This window comes from Squalius cephalus, assembly GCF_949319135.1.
Source record: "Squalius cephalus genome assembly, chromosome: 11".
Classification (NCBI taxonomy): Eukaryota; Metazoa; Chordata; class Actinopteri; order Cypriniformes; family Leuciscidae; genus Squalius; species Squalius cephalus.
The window spans coordinates 793,987-814,034 of record NC_137132.1 but is presented as its reverse complement, the minus strand read 5'-3'; the positions used below and the strand labels follow the sequence as shown (position 1 = coordinate 814,034).

Genomic DNA, 20,048 nt, shown 5'->3' with positions numbered 1-20,048 from the left:
CGGAAGCAGGAAATGGAACTATGGAAAAGATCTATTTAACTATGAAAAGAACCATCAGCTTATCATTTTCAGAGCACCTCATTAAATTGATACTTGCATGGTCTGTGCAGTAGACCAGTCTTGAAGTGGTTGAAAATTGAGTTTGTTGATGGGTCCGTGAGTGTCAAATGTCACTGTACAAGTTGCAATCGTTTTCTTCTCTGCTGGATAGAGAAGATAGGATGAACTTGCATGGTGGTTTCGACGCTGTTGTGGTTGAGAGAGTCCTCTCTCTCCTGAGTAAGCACATGGCGGTTGTGAGTCGAAGCCTGCAGCCCGGGGGCCTGCTGAGGCCACGCTGGACAGCACGGCATCCCGAATGTATAGAGAAGGCCAAGAGTTGATCGTTGCCCATTCAGTGATGGTAAGGTTGCAGTTTTCTGGATTGAAGAAAATAGCAGTCTGACTCCCTTTGGGAGTGTGAAAGGATGGCAGGCGGTGCTCACGGCCTGCTGGGGCCCTTGGGCAGTATCACAGTATCAACTTGAAGGAGTAGCAGTTGAGGCCAGCAGAGAAGAGAGGGAAGGGCTAGCGAAGAGGCCTTTTAAAGCTTAACCCTCTGGGGTCTGAGCTGTTTTCTGGGCCCTGGAGGTGTTCTGACATGCTCTGACATTTGTGGTTATTTCTGTTACTTGTGACATTTTCATGGCTAAAGTCTAATTACACTGTATTCAGCACAAACTCTGCTACAATAATATATCAGCAGCATGTATGTAAAAGTTTGTAGTTTTGAGATAATGACATTTATGCGTGGTTTGTGAAAATACAAAAATAAATTCTCACTGAAATAAGGTCATGAAACCCCTACTGATTATTTCTTCACAAGACTTTTGAAAATTGTATGACGTAGCCTAGAATATTTGCTCTAAAACTATGTGAGAATCACCCTGACTGCTCATTCAGATAAGACAATATATTGATTTAAAAAATTTACGACGTGTTTTGTGTTAGAAAGCAATATGCGAAGGGGCGGATCATCTCATTAATATGAAAGCTTTCCACACCTGAGAAAGACAAAGAACCTCCCTAATGGCCCTATTAGGAGCTTATCAGGGCCCATCATTCTGACCACCCTTGCACAAAGAATGAGGAGATTTAAAAAAGAATGGCTTTTAAAATTGTTTGGATTTATTTACAACACAACATAATCCAAAGATACACAACAAAAAAGCACTTATTGAAGAAAGAGACCTTTGTGCCATTCCTAAAAACATTGTACATACCTTTCATTTTCTAAGGTGTTTGATTTTCACTTTACCATGTTCATGTACAGAGACATGTACTGTGAATGTTGAAGTCAGCAGGACTCAGTGGCATCTGGGCCCTGAAAAAAAAAACAAAAAAAAAACAACATACTGATATCAAGAGAAACTGCACGATTTTGGGAATACATTTTAGATTTTTCTTGTTAAAATTGCTTTTTAAAATTCACAGAATACACACACTCACACAAATGTTTCCAACAATATATTATATAATGAACACCAGTTTTGTTGTGCCTTGTAGGTATAGGCTATGCGCAGTGCTGCATAAAATAATAACAACATAGCAGCCTATATATATTTTCAAAAAGATTTCAGTAACAACTAAGCTAGAGAAAAATATATTGATTATCATGTTACTTCAAATGTTTCCATTCGTTATGATGATATGAAATGAGATAATAGTAAAAACATGAAGCCATTTGGAGCGTTTTGCTTTTCCAAAATATGATACATTCAAACGCGATCGCGATCAAAAATATGATACATTCAAACGCGATCGCGCTCAAATATAAAACATTATGGTTAGGCCTACCATATTCATATCTACGTTTGAGCAGATATCCACAAACACAGTAACCGTAAACACGGGTCTAAATATTATAATATTCACCATATATATAGCAACAGTTCAACTGCAACGTGACATTTATGCAACAATAGCAAACTAATATGTAAGAATTTCTTACCTTATCTTTCTTGTCTTCAAATATCGTTCTTCTTCTTCTGATGTAAATCCAATGTAAGCTCAGGCACGTCAAACTCGACGAAAAGTGAAGTGAAGTGTTTTGTTGTTGAGGTAATGAGGGCGATCGCGTTCCATGTGGAGATTTGCATGTGAATATCTTTTGCGCGAGTGGGCGTGGTAAATTAAAAAATAATTAGGAAGCGTTTGAGAAGCTGGACATCTTGTTGGTTTTATACAAATTACTTAAACAGAGAATATTTGTTTTCGTTTTGAATCCGATCATTTAAAAGTACACACTTAAATGTTTATGAAGGTATATGGCTCATAAATGTGTGACAAGTATTCGCTGAGTTTTGTTTCAGTTTATAGACGTGCTCAAGAAAAAAAAGTTCACCGCGACGGAGAGGCAGAACGCACACCCTGTTTATTTTCTTTATTTTACAAAAGCACAATGTTTTGATTTGATTGGAAGTGGACACATACAAAAGTAGAAATACCACAGATTCTTTTTTTATATTTCTTTTTTCTGTATGACCATAAATGACGGAGAAATTTAAGTTTATAGTGCTACAATGTGGAGAAAATGCAGCAAAACGCGCCGGCGCGTTTGTCGACCTCAGAGGGTTAACAAAGGCCACACCTTGCAAGGCTGGCTCAACCAATAAGAAAGGGAAAATTTCTGAGCGGGAGTTTCCTCTGTGGGGAGGATTTATGAGTCTTTGTTCTAAGCATGCTCATTTGCAATGGCACGCTGGATTGGTGTCTGATGACGAAACTAAGAAAGATTCTTGTAATACTAATATGTTGCACAGCTATCGGCATATCATGTACACAATCATTTCGATCTTCAAAGTACCAATTTATAGAGACCAAACATGGTATGTGTGAGGTTACGTTGACTGTTGGTTCTATAATAAAGTACATAGTATCAAAGAGATAATAGTATCAACAGATAATAGTATTAAAGGGATAGTTCACCCAAAAATGAAAATTCTGTCATCATTTACTCTCCCTCAAGTTGTTCCAAGCCTGTATGATTTCCTTTCTTCTGCTAAACACAAAAGAAGATATTTTAAAGAAGGTTGGTAATTAAACAGTTGCTGGTCCCCATTGACATCCATAGTATTTTTTTTCCTACTATGGAAGTCAATGGGGTCCATCAGTCATTTGGTTACCGACTTTCTTCAAAATATCTTCTTTTGTGTTCAGCAGAAGAAAGAAAGTCATACAGCTTTGGAAAAACTTGAGGGAGAGTAAATGATGACAGAATTTTCATTTTTGGGTGAACTATCCCTTTAAAAGACACAACACAAGACAGTAAATCATTCACAAAATGTGCTGGAATGCATGTTAATTTCATGTTAATCAGTTCATTGATAAATTAATGCAGGAAAGTCTGTTCTGATGCAGGAGCCTTGTTCACATTGTTAAGAGTCATAAAACCAACTTATCTGATCGTGGTCATGGTAACTAAGACTTTCTTGTCCTGTTTGGGGGGATGGGGCCACAGATACCAGAGTGAGTTTTAAAATCATTTGTTAACCTATAACAAATACTTGTGTCTGACTTGTCTCAGTTGTTACATACCCTTTAAAGAAACTAACCTCATATTGTCACAGCTGCGAGTGCGCTTGTACGCCAGCAGAGGACACTCTTACCGCTCACTCTACACACATCATGGACTCAGTTTCCCACAATGCTTTGTCTGTCTGTGTAATCATGTGCAGCTGTTTCCCATCACCTCATGATCCCTCAGTCTCTCTGCCTATTTACCCAGGTCTGTTGTTTGTCTCATCGCAAAGTCTTGTCTAGAGTTCCACGGTATTACTGAGCGTTTTCCTTGTTTTCTGCTATTCCTGGTTTTGATATCTGCCTGTGTCCTGGGGTGTATTCCAGAAAGCAAGCTTATCTTACCGTCAAACATACCCTGAACTCTTGGTTGATTAAACCAAACCTTGCTTACTCGAGGTATGCTGGTTCCAGAAACGCGTTCGGGAGTAAGTTCATCCGACTCAGAGTAGGTTCATGGTTAACACACCAGACCTTCTCACAGAGCGACGGATCCACGAGTCACCATGGAAACAGACACTGAGAAAAAGCTTGCCATACTTCTTTCTTCTTTTGTTAAATGCTGATTTACATGCATATCGCCACCTATTTTTTGGCTGTGCAATTATTTTAAAATCTTTTCTTTTAATAATCTTTAATCACTGTGAATAAGAACTATATTGTTTGTTTGATGCTAATTATAAGATAAAAAGAAAGATTAATTAATCTAAATACACTCTGTGGTTGCAAAGATAACATGGCTCTATAAGTTTATTTTTTGTTTAGTCATTTTGATTTTGTCGAAGGTTTAACCCTCTGAGGTCTGAGCTGTTTTCTGGGCCCTGGAGGAGTTCTGACATGCTCTGACATTTCTGGTTATTTCTTTTACTTGTGACATTTTCATGGCTAAAGTCTAATTACACTGTATTCAGCACAAACTCTGCTACAATAATATATCAACAGCATGTATGTAAAAGTTTGTAGTTTTGAGATAATGACATTTATGCGTGGTTTGTGAAAATACAAAAAAAAATTCTCACTGAAATAAGGCCATGAAACCCCTACTGATTATTTCTTCACAAGACTTTTGAAAATTGTATGACATAGCCTAGAATATTTGCTCTAAAACTATGTGAAAATCACCCTGACTGCTCATTCAGAGAAGACAATATATTGATTTAAAATTTTTACGACGTGTTTTGTGTGAATAAGCCTTATGCGAGAGCTCATTAATATGTAAGCTTTTCTCACCTGAGAAAGACAAAGAACCTCCCCTAACGGCCCTATTAGGAGCTATCAGGCCCCTGTCATTCTGAGCAACCTTGCACAATACTGTAAATGAGGAGATTTAAAAAAGAATGGCTTTTAGATTGTTTGGATTTATTTACACAACATAATCCAAATAGACACAACAAATGGCAAAAAAGCACTTATTGAAAGACAGAGACCTTTGTGCCATTCCTAAAAACATTGTACATACCTTTCATTTCGTGTTTGATTTTCACTTTACCATGTTCATGTTCCAGAGACTCATGTGAATGTTGAAGTCGGCAGGACTCAGTGGCATCTGGGCCCTGAAAAAAAAGTGAACATACTGATATCAAGAGAAAAGCCTGCACGATTTTGGAAATAAATATTAGATTTTTCTGGTTAAAATTGCTTTTTAAAATTCACAAAATACACACACACACACACACACACACACAAATGTTTCCAACAATATAATGAACACCAGGTTTGTTGTGCCTTGTAGGCATAGGCTATGCGCAGTGCTGGGTAAAATAATAATAACAATAGATAGCAGTATAAATCTTCCAAAATATTTCAGTAACAACCAAGCTAGAGAAAAATATATTGATTATCATGTTACTTCAAATGTTTCCATTCGTTATGATGATATGAAATGAGATAATAGTAAAAACATGAAGCCGTTTGGTGTGTTTTGCTTTTCAAATTTTCAAATGATACATTCAAACGCGATCGCGCTGCAAAATCTGATACATTCAAACGCGATCGCGCTCAAATATAAAACATTATGGTTACCATACATATCTACGTTTGACCAGATATCCACAAACACAGTAGGCCTAACAGTAAACACGGGTCTAAATATTATAATATTCCCCATATATCTAGCAACAGTTCAACTGCAATGTGACATTTATGCAACAATAACAAACATGTAAGAATTTCTTACCTTAAATCTTTCTTGTCTTCAAATCGCGTTCTTCTTCTTCTGAGGTAGCCTAAATCCAATGTAAGCTCAGGCGCGTCTTTCAAACTCGACGAAAAGTGAAGTGAAGTGTTTTGGTGTTTTGTTGTTGAGGTAACGAGCGCGTTCGCGTTCCATGTGGAGATTTGCATGTGAATATCTTTTGCGCGAGTGGGCGTGGCCAAATTAACTGTAATGAGCACGCGTTTGAGAAGCTGGACATCTTGTTGGTTTTATACAAATTACTTAAACAGAAAATATTTGTTTTCGTTTTGAACCCGATCATTTAAAAGTACACACTTAAATGTTTATAAAGGTGTATGGCTCATAAATGTGTGACAAGTATTCGCTGAGTTTTGTTTCAGTTTATAGACGTGCTCAAGAAAAAAAAGTTCACCGCGACGAAGAGGCAGAACGCACACCCTGTTTATTTTCTTTATTTTACAAAAGCACAATGTTTTGATTTGATTGTAAGTGGACACATACAAAAGTAGAAATATCACAGATTCTTTTTTTATATTTCTTTTTTCTGTATGACCATAAATGACGGAGAAATTTAAGTTTATAGTGCTACAATGTGGAGAAAATCCAGCAAAACGCGCCCGCGCGTTTGCCGACCTCAGAGGGTTAATAGACAGAAGAGTTTGAAGAAGATCGTGTGGGTGTTTGAATGGAGATCACAGTATTTTAAAGATGAATCGGGCAGCTCTACTGTCTTATCTCTCTCTCAGCATATGAGTAGCATGAGGGCTTTTCAGTGCATTCAGTCTCACATCGCTTCCACGCGTCCACTTGAAATGGATATTACGACACTCATTGATAACGACACATTTCATCCTCTGTTGGAACAAGAGTGGCTAACTCCTGTCAACCTCATCTATAAGCAAGGACAAAAATAAAGCAATTTAATTTGAATCAATATTGATTCTGGAATAAAAAATCATTTTAAAATCGTAAACAAAAAAATTTCGATAGTTTGGTGAATCGATTTTTTTCTCCCAGCCCCAACACACACACATGTTCCTTAAAATGTTTACAAATACACACACACACACACACACACACACACACACGTAAGGTTTCCATGTTAATGGGGACTTCCATAGAAATAATGATTTTTATACTGCACAAACTGCATATTCAATCGCCTAATCCTAACTGATGTATTTTAACAACATGAACTAATGAGTATTTGTATACATTTCATATTGACATTATTATGTTGTCATGTTTATCTTTGGATATAGGCTTAATGTGTATCATTGTTCTCTACAGGTTGCAGTATTGTGGGGTCACAGATGAAGGTTGTGCTGCTCTCTTTTCAGCGCTGAGATCAAACCCCTCACACCTGAGAGAACTGGATCTGTCTAAGAATAATCTAGGAGACTCAGGAGTGAAGCTGTTCTCTGCTGGACTGGAGAATCCTCACTGTAAACTGGAGATACTGTGGTAAGATCATCACTACCATAAAGACTCGGAGTGAATAAGGATTAATATATACAGTTGATAGTTCATATAATATATCCTTTGGCATAAGCCCCATCTGGAGGTGAGGAATATTACAAAACAAATGTCAAATTCCCTCAGTATTGAATGATCTTATTCACTATTTTCTCAATTGCAATGACAAATTAATTGAATATGGTTGTGTTGTAGGCACTCAAACGGTTCAGTATATAGTCAAACTCCTTTTCATGTTGAAATAAAGAGATTTCTGCTTCACCCCACTCCACCACTGTTCGCACTATGTGCCAATATGTAGTTCATGCAGAGATATTTGTATAGACCTATATATTATTTATATGACAGACCTATATGTTTGGATGTTTTGTTAATGGTATGTATTCCTGCAAAATAAAAGGCTGATAACTTGCACTTTGTGAATAAGAAGATTGAGTGAATGTAGGTAATAGTTCTGGTGGATGAAGGGCCCCTCAAGAGGAAAAGCCCAGCGGCCCCTTATAGTCTTAATGCAGCCCTGATTATCCCCCAAAAGACAGTAAAACTAACAGTTAAATAAACCGGACAAACTACAAACCAGACAACAGATGCAGGATACAGTGAAGAGGGATTTTAAAGCACAAATGTTTGGTGTAAATCAACTTGTAATGCTTGTGCAAACAGACCCTTGTAAAAGCGTGAACATTTCCTCAAAATGTGTGTGTGCCGCTGAAAAGAGGGAAGTGGTGTGTGTTTCACCTGAACCAGGACTGTCACCATATCAGATTTATCACTACATGATTACTGTTTATAGCATTATCTCTTTTAATGTGATAAAAACACTAAATCATAATTTTGACTGTATTGTTATGTAATTTACGGTGGTGTAAGGTGCTGGAAAAAGCTTTAGAATGGACCTTGAAAGTGCTTGAAAAGTGCTTGAATTTGACCTGGGAAAAGGTGTACGAACCCTGACGATTTTCATGGCCAAAATAACACACAATAACAATATATCACCATATCTATGGAAATCTTTATAATAATAATAATAATATAATAATGCTATAAGTCAAATTCATTTTTACTTTGTTTATTTTGTGTTATTTTTGAAAAAGAAGAATCACTTCATCATATACAAAAGGAACAATAGGTGGTTTGCAGTCACGTGATTGTGATGACGCGCGACATTCAAATGGAGGGCAGGAAGTGAAGAGCGGAATGGACGAGATGGAGGAAAGTCTGTACTGTACTACTTTAGACGCTATTACAAGAGAAAGATATAGACAAAAAATCTAAACATATGTTGGATGTGATCCTTGCGTTATGAAGAGGAGTGATTTTTCAACTGAATTGAAAGATTTGCCTGTCATTGAGGCTGTCATTCTTTCTTTTTTGTCCTGTGGATTAATCCGTAACGTTAACCCTAACAACCATTCAACGCTGCGGCGCTTCTCGACATTACTTTTACGGCTGTTTACTTTACGTTATTAGGTTAACCACTCTCAAAGGTCCGCCGAAACACCACTAAACCACTGAAGGCTGCACCCTCAAAACACTTTGTAGGTAGCTTTGCTAACGTTACGCGTTTGTCTTCAGTTACAGGGGGTAACTTACAAACTCAAAGAAAAGAAGAAACAATTACTTTGACTTTACAAAGTTCGGAAACTGGCACACAAACATAGCCTCATAAGTTGTATTAACTCACCTTTGACGAAGTGATCACTGTACTCACGGGCATTTTCCGATTCAGCTCCTCCCGACCGCAGACGTAGGTTTGCAAGCCATTTTTCTGGCGTTTTTTTTCTGTCAATTTCTTGCATTTTTCCCCCTTATGAACAACAACTTTTGGTACACGATAAAAACTCCTCATGGTTTCTCGGTTTGATCGATTTGAGCAACCATAAACGACGCAAAACATAAGCATTTTGAGTTTGTTATAGTGCTTCCTAAATGTAGCAAATCACTTCCTGCCCTCCATATCTGCATTTCACGCCCTGGCAACGAAGTAACGTGACGTCATATGCAAACAACCTATTACACTTGTGACCAGTGACCAGTTTGAAATAATGGTAACACTTTATCACAAGTATACAGTAACACAGCGCTTATAAATCATTTGCAAACTCTTAGTTTATATGTTTTAATGAATAGTATTTAATAGCATATAAGCTGAAGTTAATAAATTAAGAGACTATATACAAATAGTGAGTTCTTCATTCATTTTCACTGTAATTAACAAAGTGTTATTATTTAATTAGCTCTTATGTAAAGAGTTAGATAATGCTTTGTTAACGCATTAACCATAAATAGTTATCACTTTAGATTAGGTCACAGAAAATCAGAAAATGTCATTAAGTACATAAAATATGTATACACACACACACACTTACACTCTCTCACACACACACACACACACACACACACACACACACACACACACACACACACACACACATACACACTAACACTAGACTATGGGGAAAAGTTAAATCATACACTTATACAGACTGTACATGATGTATAAGATGAGTCATATTTACAAAAAACAATACATCACATCTTTCTGAGTTTTATTTCAGAAGCATCATACAGTTCTACATTCTCTTGAATAAATAATTCAATAACAAATACATTTTTTAAGTCACTTGTCACCACCTAGTGGCGAAATATTGTAATCGATAAATGTGTTATTTTAAGCACCAAGTTTTTATCAAAAGCTGATTTACTGAACACAGATTTGAATGTTGCGATATGATTTTGTCAAAAATTTTATAAACAAAGAAATTGGAAGATATATCGCTGTATACAAACTGTATATTCAATCCCCTAATCCTAACTGATGTATTTTAACAACATGAACTAATGAGTATTTGTATACATTTCATATTGACATTATTATGTTGTCATGTTTATCTTTGGATATAGGCTTAATGTGTATCATTGTTCTCTACAGGTTGCAGTATTGTGGTGTCACAGATGAAGGTTGTGCTGCTCTGGCTTCAGCTCTGAGATCAAACCCCTCACACCTGAGAGAACTGAATATGTCTGGGAATAAACTAGGAGACTCAGGAGTGAAACTGCTGAAGGATCTGGAGGATGATCCACATTATAAACTGGAGAAACTATGGTAAGAATAGTTCTTAACGATTTTCAAATGGCTGTTTTACTCACTAGAAATAAAAGGAAACTGTACCAGGTTCAGTAACAACACGTGTGTGTGTGTGTGTGTGTGTGTGTGTGTGTGTGTGTGTGTGTGTGTGTGTGTGTGTGTGTGTGTGTGTGTGTGTGTGTGTGTGAATATTTTGTTTAAGATTTTTAAATTGAGCTTCATTTTTGCAGGTCTCTGAACTTTAAACTGTGTTTAATATGAGTTTAATTCTGCTCATAGTTTTGTGACTGATTGGGAAAATAATATTAATATTGTATTTTATATTTTATGGAAGTAAAATAATGCCAAATGTTTTTGAAACAAAAAAAAGCCTGTTGAATTGCACTACTTGAAAAAAATAGGCATTGCATTAACCCTGCTTGCATTTTAATGCATTGTATTTTTTAGGGCTTGCATTTTTATGGGCTGAAATTCAGCTTGGTTGAATATTTAAGCTGTGAATATTTCAATTCAAAACATTTCAAACACATTTTCATTATTACAAATTAAATAATCCATATTCACCTTTCATATTTCACTTACAAAATATTCAAACTGTTTAAAAATATAACATGTTTACAGCTACTAATGCAATGCCAAGTTCCAAATTCAACAGGCTTTTTTGTTTCAAAAACATTTGGCATTATTTTACTTCCATAAGTTTTCAGCTTTTCCCCTTTAACTGTCTCTATGTGTGTGATAATCTGAGATTTGGGTTGTTTGTTATTAACTGATATTAAATTTGTAGTGAGTGTAATGATCATTTCTGCTGGTTCTTTGAGTGACTTTGAGCATCAGATAGAAGCTATATTATCATGTTTGAGAATGAATTAATATACATTATCTAGTTAGTTTTCTTATGAAAAGATATGACAGATGTAATATCTCATACTGCATATGTGACTGTTTGTGTGTTTTATTTTAGGTATTAGATAACAGTCTGATCTTCTGATGATCATCTGATGGTGAATAAGGATCCACTACAGAGAATCAACAGAATCAACAGAAACTGAAGATACAGTGACTTCACTGTTATAAATTAAGACTTCATTTAGATTTCAACGATCCTCTGACAGACCTGATGAGGCAGCAGTGAAACACCTTTAATTTCACAGCAAATTACAATCTACAATTACAGATGGCAGACAGCATATGTGGCGTTGTGTGGGTGAGCGGTTTGCTGATTTCAACGTTGTGGATCGAGTGGCCCATGGTGGTGGTGGGGTTATGGTATGGGCAGGCGTATGTTACGGACAACGAACACAGGTGCATTTTATTGATGGCATTTTGAATGCACAGAGAGACCGTGACGAGATCCTGAGGCCCATTGTTGTGCCATTCATCCACGACCATCACCTCATGTTGCAGCATGATAATGCACGGCCCCATGTTGCAACGATCTGTACACAATTCCTGAAAGCTGAAAACATTCCAGTTCTTGCATGGCCAGCATACTCACTGGACATGTCACCCATTGAGCATGTTTGGGATGCTCTGGATCGGCGTATACGACAGCGTGTTCCAGGTCCTGCCAATATTCAAATACTCTGTTGGTGTAGCAGTCAAAATAATCAAAACACATGTCATTCATGTGATCTTTATTCAGTGCTGTAAAAATAAATATTTCAAACATTTTAAAGTCATTCTGAGCACCAGCGTATAAAAACACACACTTACACGCACACTCTCACACACACTGTAGCTTTAACAAATCACTGCTCAATTCAAATAACATCCATTATACATTTAAAACAAAATTCTGTAATATTCATTTACCTGGTCACATCTCACCTTCACCATCACGAAAAAACACACAAAATTATAATTATAAAAGTCAAAGGTGACACGTTACAATAAGGTCTCATTAGTTAATGTATTAACAAACAAGCAATATTTTTTATTTAACATTTGCATTTAGTAACCATTGTTTATGTTAATCAAAATGTTCATGTTTGTTCATAGAGCTTTAATGTTAATAGATACAACTGTTGATCCTAGAAATGTTAATAAATACAGTGAAAGTGTTGTTTGCTTCATGTTAACTAATGAAACCTCATTGTAAAGTGTTATCAGGCCACATTACACCAAACAAAAACTGGTTCTTGGAATGTCGAGAATATTAATTTTAAACATGAAAAACATGTAAACATTCAGTCCTGCAGGAATTCTGGGTAATATCTGAGGTAGAAGAAGCTGTGGTTCATTAGAAACATTTCCAACACTATGGAGCTTATAATATGACAAAATGATTTGAATTTGCTTATAATATGACAAAATGATTTGAATTTGAATTGTGTAAATTTGAATTATTTGCGAGTGTAATCTAACAAAATTGAATTTTAGGTGGTAGTTTAAATAGTTCTGAATTAGTTTTTTTTTTAAACGAATATTGAACATTTGAAATTTAACAAATTGAAATGTTTTTATGGCTGAATTTTATAGACGTATTTTCAAACAGCTAGTTTTTTGGTTCTGAATTCTTATACTGCAAATATTCAGTTTAAAAAAATACAGATTCAAGTTTTCAAGATGAAGAAATTCGGAACTTCAAATTCAGTTTTCTAAAATTCAATCTCAAAAATTCAAACTCAAAAATTCAGATCTTACAGAAAGTAGGTCACAGGTCATCCACAGGGAAGAGTAAAGGATCTCAGATAAGTCGAACAGAGCATTTTGGCTGCACTGCAGTAGTTATCTGCCACAAACGCGGTGGTGGTTCAAGAGAATCCGTGTATCTTTCGTTCAGTCGTTTTTTTATTTAATATTAAGAGTAGAAAAATGAGAAATCAGCTTGAGTATTAGATTTCTAATATTCTAGTAATAATAGTCCGCTGCAGCAGTTGCATGGAGCTTACAAAACTTAACGCGTGTATTGCAACTATAGGCTACATTTCATTTTCTCATCAAACAACTAGACTAACGAATGGCTCGGTACAACAGAAGAGCCTAGAAAGGGCTTTTTCTCTGTGTAGACCAGTGGTTCCCAAACCTGTCCTGGAGGACCACCAACACTGCACGTTTTCTTTTTCTCCCTAGTCAAACACACCTGATTCAACTCTTCAGCTCATTATCACATGGGTTAATGAGCTGATGAGTTGAATCAGGTGTGTTTGACTAGGGAGAAAAAGAAAATGTGCAGTGTTGGTGGTCCTCCAGGACAGGTTTGGGAACCACTGGTGTAGACCAGCAGTTGGTCTGAATTTGCTATAACCTATAGCCTATTTTCCGGACTGTATAGGCTAAGTCACGTTTTATCATGAAACACGCTGTGATTTATTCCAAAGTGACTCAGGCATATATAATGCATTCAACGTTAAATAATCTAAATGTTGACTTTCAAAAGTAGGCGCGCCAAGAAGGCTATTCGCTGTATTTTGGTTCATTTTTGGTGAGCGCCAGAAAGATCTAAAGAGACCGAGACGCGCTAAAGCAGCGCATCATGTTGTTTTATTTATTTTTCAATGGCATGATATTTTGTAGTCATTTTGAATGTACACAAATAAAAAGATACATTTTACTGTTTCGAATGATGTCATATTATCTGTATGACTATAAATAACAGAGTATTAAGTTATTTCCCAGCAATGGAACAAATACAAGTGATGGCGCAGGCGCATCGCGCTCTCACACAACATAGTCTCAGTTCTGGCGTTGCTTCATATCGCAGACTGCTCATTATCAAAATGAAACACAGTCAACCAAACATATAAAAAGTTATTCTGCCTAATTTAATTGGTCTGTTGTACAATATAAAGGGCAAGCTGTGCCGCACAGTCCTACTTGTTATTCCAAACATTTCCCTTGCTGTGAAGACGCTGATTTAGCCTATATGTGTATTTTGGGACTCGACTGAAGTATGTGCCATGGACCCGAGTGTTCCGCTAAACCCGCTGGAGTCAGGAGTTAGCGCAGCGAGGTCTGCAGCGAGCGCATGTCCTTCAGCAGACTCAGACTCTCTCTGATCCACTCGCCGGGTCTCACTCGCACCGACACCGATCCTCCACCGGGACTCTGTTTACCACTGCGCTTCCTCAACCTCTCCATCTGACACACACACACACACACACACACACACACACACACCATCATCTCAACATCAAACTTACAACATTTAAGATCTTAAAATAAAAGAACAGTTAAATGTGATAATGTCTTTCAGAAATACAGTGGGACTCTTATTTTGAAATGTCTTCCAGCATTGAACAATAGAAACACCATAAAAAAATAAATATTGAAATCACGAGACAGTAAAATGCATTTTGACTTTTTGACTAAAACATGCAGCGCTGTTATTTATTTCAGGTTAACCCCCTGAGGTCGGCTATCGCGCCGGCGCGATAGGCTCGTTTTTTTCCGTATGAGTGCAAAAAAATAATAAAATAAAAATATTAATTTTTATCTTATATGCTTGTGTTATACATCAATCTATCCTGTTAAGTGTGTACTATTTTTGTGTACACTCACAATAAAAACAAAGTGTTGTGCTTTTCGCCAAATAAAGAAAAATAAACACAAAGCGAGTTCTGCCTTCTCTCTCTCCGTGTAGTCCAGTCTGAAACGCGTCCGAAAATGAATCATAACTCAGCGAATACTTCTCACACAGGCACGTGAGATATGTCTTTATGAAGCTTGAAATCTCCTCTTTTAAATGAAGTAATTTATATAAAAAACAAATGTTTTCAACTCACGTAATCCGTTTGAAAGCAAGGAGAGGTACCGTTTTTCCTTCTGCCTCATTAACTCTATAATGTGCTGAGGCCGCTCCGCCCCCGGCGCGATTCACATGTAAATAGTTAGGTGATCTAGTATGCATCGCATACGCCCCTCGATCAATGCCATAAAAAGTTTCTTCATCAGACTTAGTGATAGTTCATCGCGTTTTGAGTATGACACGCTTCTCCAGTAATAAAGATGCCCTTCAGATGATTCTGGACAGCGAGGAAGATTGTACTCAGACGACGAACGGCAGCATTTTGAAGAGCGAATTCCGCCGAGAACACAATTTCGGAGTAAGTTTTACTTAAAAGTCTTTTGTCTTTTATTTTTCGTGTTCGCATGTATGAGGAAAAAACAATATTAGGCTACGTGACAGTTCTCCATTATGGACGTGAGCGCTCTAAAAAAAGCACTAAAAGACTTTCAAACTTTCACAGAGACCTCAAAACAGAAAGTACAAATCCTTTCTTTAAAACGAATTTCGTTTTGTATCAATTGTATCTTACTTTTAATAATTTTTTCATTAACAAATGTGAGCCGATCCAAACAAACCTGTGAAACGCCCACATCAGCTGGATAACACACACCGCGAGTTCACTTTCAGACTTATGTACTTTACGATGCTGTGAGGAATAATACTATCTTGATAATAATCCTGCAAAAATTTACCTCAGAAGTTCTGGAAGTATCATTTCGAGGAGCAAACGGATACCGCTGAGGAATTAGGTCAGGTCTGTTTGCTTTGTTCTAATCTGAATGAATGAACGCACAGATGCGTGCTGTTGTGGAGCTACTACAGCTGGCAAAAATACTGTTTTAATATGAATCGCGAATACAAAGAAAGATTACACTGGAAATATTGTTACAATTTTAAACGTTGTTGTAATTGTATAACCTTATACAATATAAAAATTGTATATATATATATATATATGGATAGATGTAAACAAAATCTTAAAAGGTCATTATAAGCCTTCTCTTTAAATAATTTTATTAAGCTTTATTAGTGACACATTTGGGAAGAGAATATATTCCAAATCTGAAAATACAGTATGAGAACAATTAACTGCACAATTACTAGAAATGTTTACCTTGGATATTGTACAATTTGCAAGCAAAATTTGTGGAAAAAACAACAAACCAGTTATATATTGTCCTTGCATTCTTGTGGCTCAGTCACACACCTGAATGAAAGGCTCATTACGTATGCAGCCTCATTATGCGGGCCCCATTGACTCTGCAGGTGTGAATCACGCCCATCCGCATATGGCCTTTCCAAACAAAAAGTGTTTTACAAGATTTAAATCAATGTATTGTGTTATGTAAATGATTAGGCAGGATGATTTTCACATAATTTTGAAGAAAAAATTCTAGGCAACGAAATCCATTCGTCAAAAGTCTTATTTACATATATTTAGAATGTGTTTTATGGCCTTATTTCAGAAACTTTAGTTTTTTGTTTTTTAAAAAACCATGCATAAACATTATTCTCTCAAAAATACAAACATGTACATGCAAGTTGTTCACATATTATGGTAGCCCTGTTTGTGCTAAATAGAGTGAATTTACACCTTTGCCATTAATATGTTTATAAGCAACTGAAAAAAGCACAAATGTCAGGGCATGTCAGAACATCTCAAGGACCCCAAAAACCCCTCAGACCCCAGAGGGTTAACCCCCTGAGGTCGGCAAACGTGCGGGCGCGTTTTGCTCGATTTTTTTCACATAGCAGCAAAATAAACTTAAAATACTTCGTCATTTATGGTCATACAGACTTAAGAGATATGAAAACATAAACTGTTAAATTTCTACTTTTTTATGTGTCCACTTACAGGCGAAAAAAAACATTGTGTTTTTGTAAAATAAAGAAAATAAACAGGGTGTGCTTTCTGCCTGTCCGTCTTGGTGAACTTTTGTTTTGGAGCACGTCTCTAAACTTAAACAAAACTCAGCGAATACTATTCACCCAGGCATGAGCAATATATCTTTATAATCATTCAAGTGTGTACTTTTAAATTATCTAATTCAAAACTAAATAAAATATTCTCTGTTTATGTAATCTGTATGAAAAGAGAGAGATGTCAGTCGTTCTCATCTCAGCTCATTATTTTTAATGTGATCCCGCCCACGGACAGCGCGCGCTATTCAAATGCAAATGACTGAGGCAATCCATGCAAACTGTGAACGCCCCCATATCAGCTCGAGAAAACACATCAAGTTTAATCAGATCATTGTACTTGTTTACACCGTCTCGTGGCGCTGTGAGGAATAATACTATCATAATAATAATAATGGAAAATGTACCTCAGAAGTGCTGGTATTTCGAGGAGCAACGGATCCTGAGCAATGGAATACTGTAGTAAGTTTTTTTCATTCTCAAGTGAATCGCGTTTCTGTGTGTGAATGAATGAACCGCTTTTAGCAAACTATAGCCTATTGCTATACTGAAATGAGTAAAAAACGACTGAAATATGTTGAAATAAAATGTATTTGTATAAGCAACGTATTAAACTGCAAATTAACATTTATATTCCCTATAATAAAAACGAAATACCTATGTTACAGACATATGAAACATTTCGTTGACTAGTTTTGGATAGATTATAAATTTTTACTGTAAAATATCTGCCACCTCAAATAAGCTTTTGTTTGCCAATTTTTGCTCATATGTTAAATATAGTATGTTTTGTCAAAAATAAAGTCATCAAATAATATGTTATTATAGTATTTGTTCCAATGTAGCCTAGGCTATATTCAAAGTAATGAATCCTTAACTTTGAAATATGTATGATAAAATGTATACTTTAGTTTTTACAAAGAAAGATTACACTTGAATTGTTGTTGTAATTGTAACCTTTTTAATAAATAAATATATTTACAAGGTAGATGTAAACAAACTATTAAAAGGTAAATATAAGCCTTTTCTTTAAATATTTTTTGTATTTTATAAGTGACAAATTTGGGGAGAGGATACATATTCCAAAACTGAAAATACAGTATGAGAATTAAGTGCACAATTACTCTACATGGTTTCCTTGGATATTATACAATTTTACAATTTGTGAAAAAAAAAAAAAAAATTGAGATGCTTCCAACTGTGAACCAATTTGGTAGAATATATATATATATATATATTAGGGTGCATCAAAAAACACAATTCTTGAATTTTGATATGGCTGGGTGCTAAAAATGTTCCAATATATGTAGAAACAACACATGCAAAATATTTTTCCAGTACATGATGATTTAGGGGTGCCACCGCACATCTGGTTTTGTTGGATAAAGTGCTTAACAGTGCTCAATGGTCACAATGGAGATCTGAGGTAAACAATACTGCAGCTCAAGAAAACTGAGATTATCTTTCTGTTTGAGGTGATCTTTCTGTGTTGGGTATGTATTATTACATAATTACTATCATATCTGTAATTTTGTCTTTGTATACTTATTTATCATAAGTCATTTAAGTCATATTTATAGGTATTTGGTGCTCATTACATCTAGCTAACGTTAGCTAGCAACAGTTTGCTAACCACAGTTGGCTATTTATGTTAGCTAAGCTATTAAGCTTAACATCAACAGGATTCTAGAGTGGACAATGTCATATTCAGAGTATACAGTGGGGAGAACAAGTATTTGATACACTGGCGATTTTGCAGGTTTTCCCACTTACAAAGCATGTAGAGGTCTGTAATTTTTATCATAGGTACACTTCAACTGTGAGAGACGGAATCTAAAACAAAAATTCAGAACCTGTATAAAAGACTCCAACCTCTCCACAATGGCCAAGACCAGAGAGCTGTGTAAGGACATCAGGGATAAAATTGTAGACCTGCACAAGGCTGGGATGCGAGGCTGGGCGCAATTATTAGAAAATGGAATAAGTTCTAGGTGACGGTCAATCTCCCTCGGTCTGGGGCACCATGCAAGATCTCACCTCGTGGGGCATCAATGATCATGAGGAAGGTGAGGGATCAGCCCAGAACTACACGGCAGGACCTGGTCAATGACCTGAAGAGAGCTGGGACCACAGTCTCAAAGAAAACCATTAGCAACACACTACGCCATCATGGATTAAAATCCTGCAGTGCACACAAGGTCCCCCTGCTCAAGCCAGCGCATGTCCAGGCCCACCTGAAGTTTGCCAATGACCATCTGGATGATCCAGAGGAGGAATGGGAGAAGGTCATGTGGTCTGATGAGACAGAAATACAGCTTTTTGGTCTAAACTCCACTCGCCGTGTTTGGAGGAAGAAGAAGGATGAGTACAACCCCAAGAACACAATCCCAGCCGTGAAGCATGGAGGTGGAAACATCATTCTTTGGGGATGCTTTTCTGCAAAGGGGACAGGACAACTGCACCGTATTGAGGGGAGGATGGATGGGGCCATGTATCGCAAGATCTTGACCAACTACCTCCTTCCCTCAGTAAGAGCATTGAAGATGGGCCGAAACACACAGCCAGGGCAACTAAGGAGTGGCTCCGTAGGAAGCATCTCAAGGTCCTGGAGTGGCCTAGCCAGCCTCCAGACCTGAACCCAATACAAAATGTTTGGAGGGAGCTGAAAGTCTGTATTGCCCAGCGACAGCCCCGAAACCTGAAGGATCTGGAGAAGGTCTGTATGGAGGAGTGGGACAAAATTCCTGCAGTGTGTGCAAACCTGGTCAAGAACTACAGGAAACGTATGATCTCTGTAATTGCAAACAAAGGTTTCTGTACCAAAGTTCTGCTTTTCTGATGTATCAAATACTTATGTCATGTAATATAATGCAAATTAATTACTTAAAAATCATACAATGTGATTTTCTGGATTTCTGTTTTAGATTCCTTCACTCACAGTTGAAGAGTACCTATGATAAAAATTACAGACTTCTACATGCTTTGTAAGTGGGAAAACCTGATAAATCTGAAGTGTATCAAATACTTGTTCTCCCCACTGTAGATGTCTCATGTGTATTGAGAGTAGCATTGTAATTGTTACAGTAAATTAACAGGGT

At 36.6% G+C, this 20,048-nt stretch overlaps 1 protein-coding gene across 1 annotated transcript in view; it reads left to right on the top strand.

Moving 5' to 3' along the window:
* LOC307167424 (NACHT, LRR and PYD domains-containing protein 3-like) overlaps window positions 1-12,361 on the top strand; it is a 69,372-nt gene extending 57,011 nt beyond the window's left edge. The window contains exons 9-11 of the mRNA XM_079886523.1: window positions 7,025-7,198; window positions 10,143-10,316; window positions 11,263-12,361. Of these exons, the coding sequence (XP_079742649.1) occupies window positions 7,025-7,198; window positions 10,143-10,316; window positions 11,263-11,269 (355 nt within the window). The 3' untranslated portion in view covers window positions 11,270-12,361. The remainder of the gene's footprint in view (window positions 1-7,024; window positions 7,199-10,142; window positions 10,317-11,262) is intronic.
* Window positions 12,362-20,048: the final 7,687 nt, after the last annotated feature.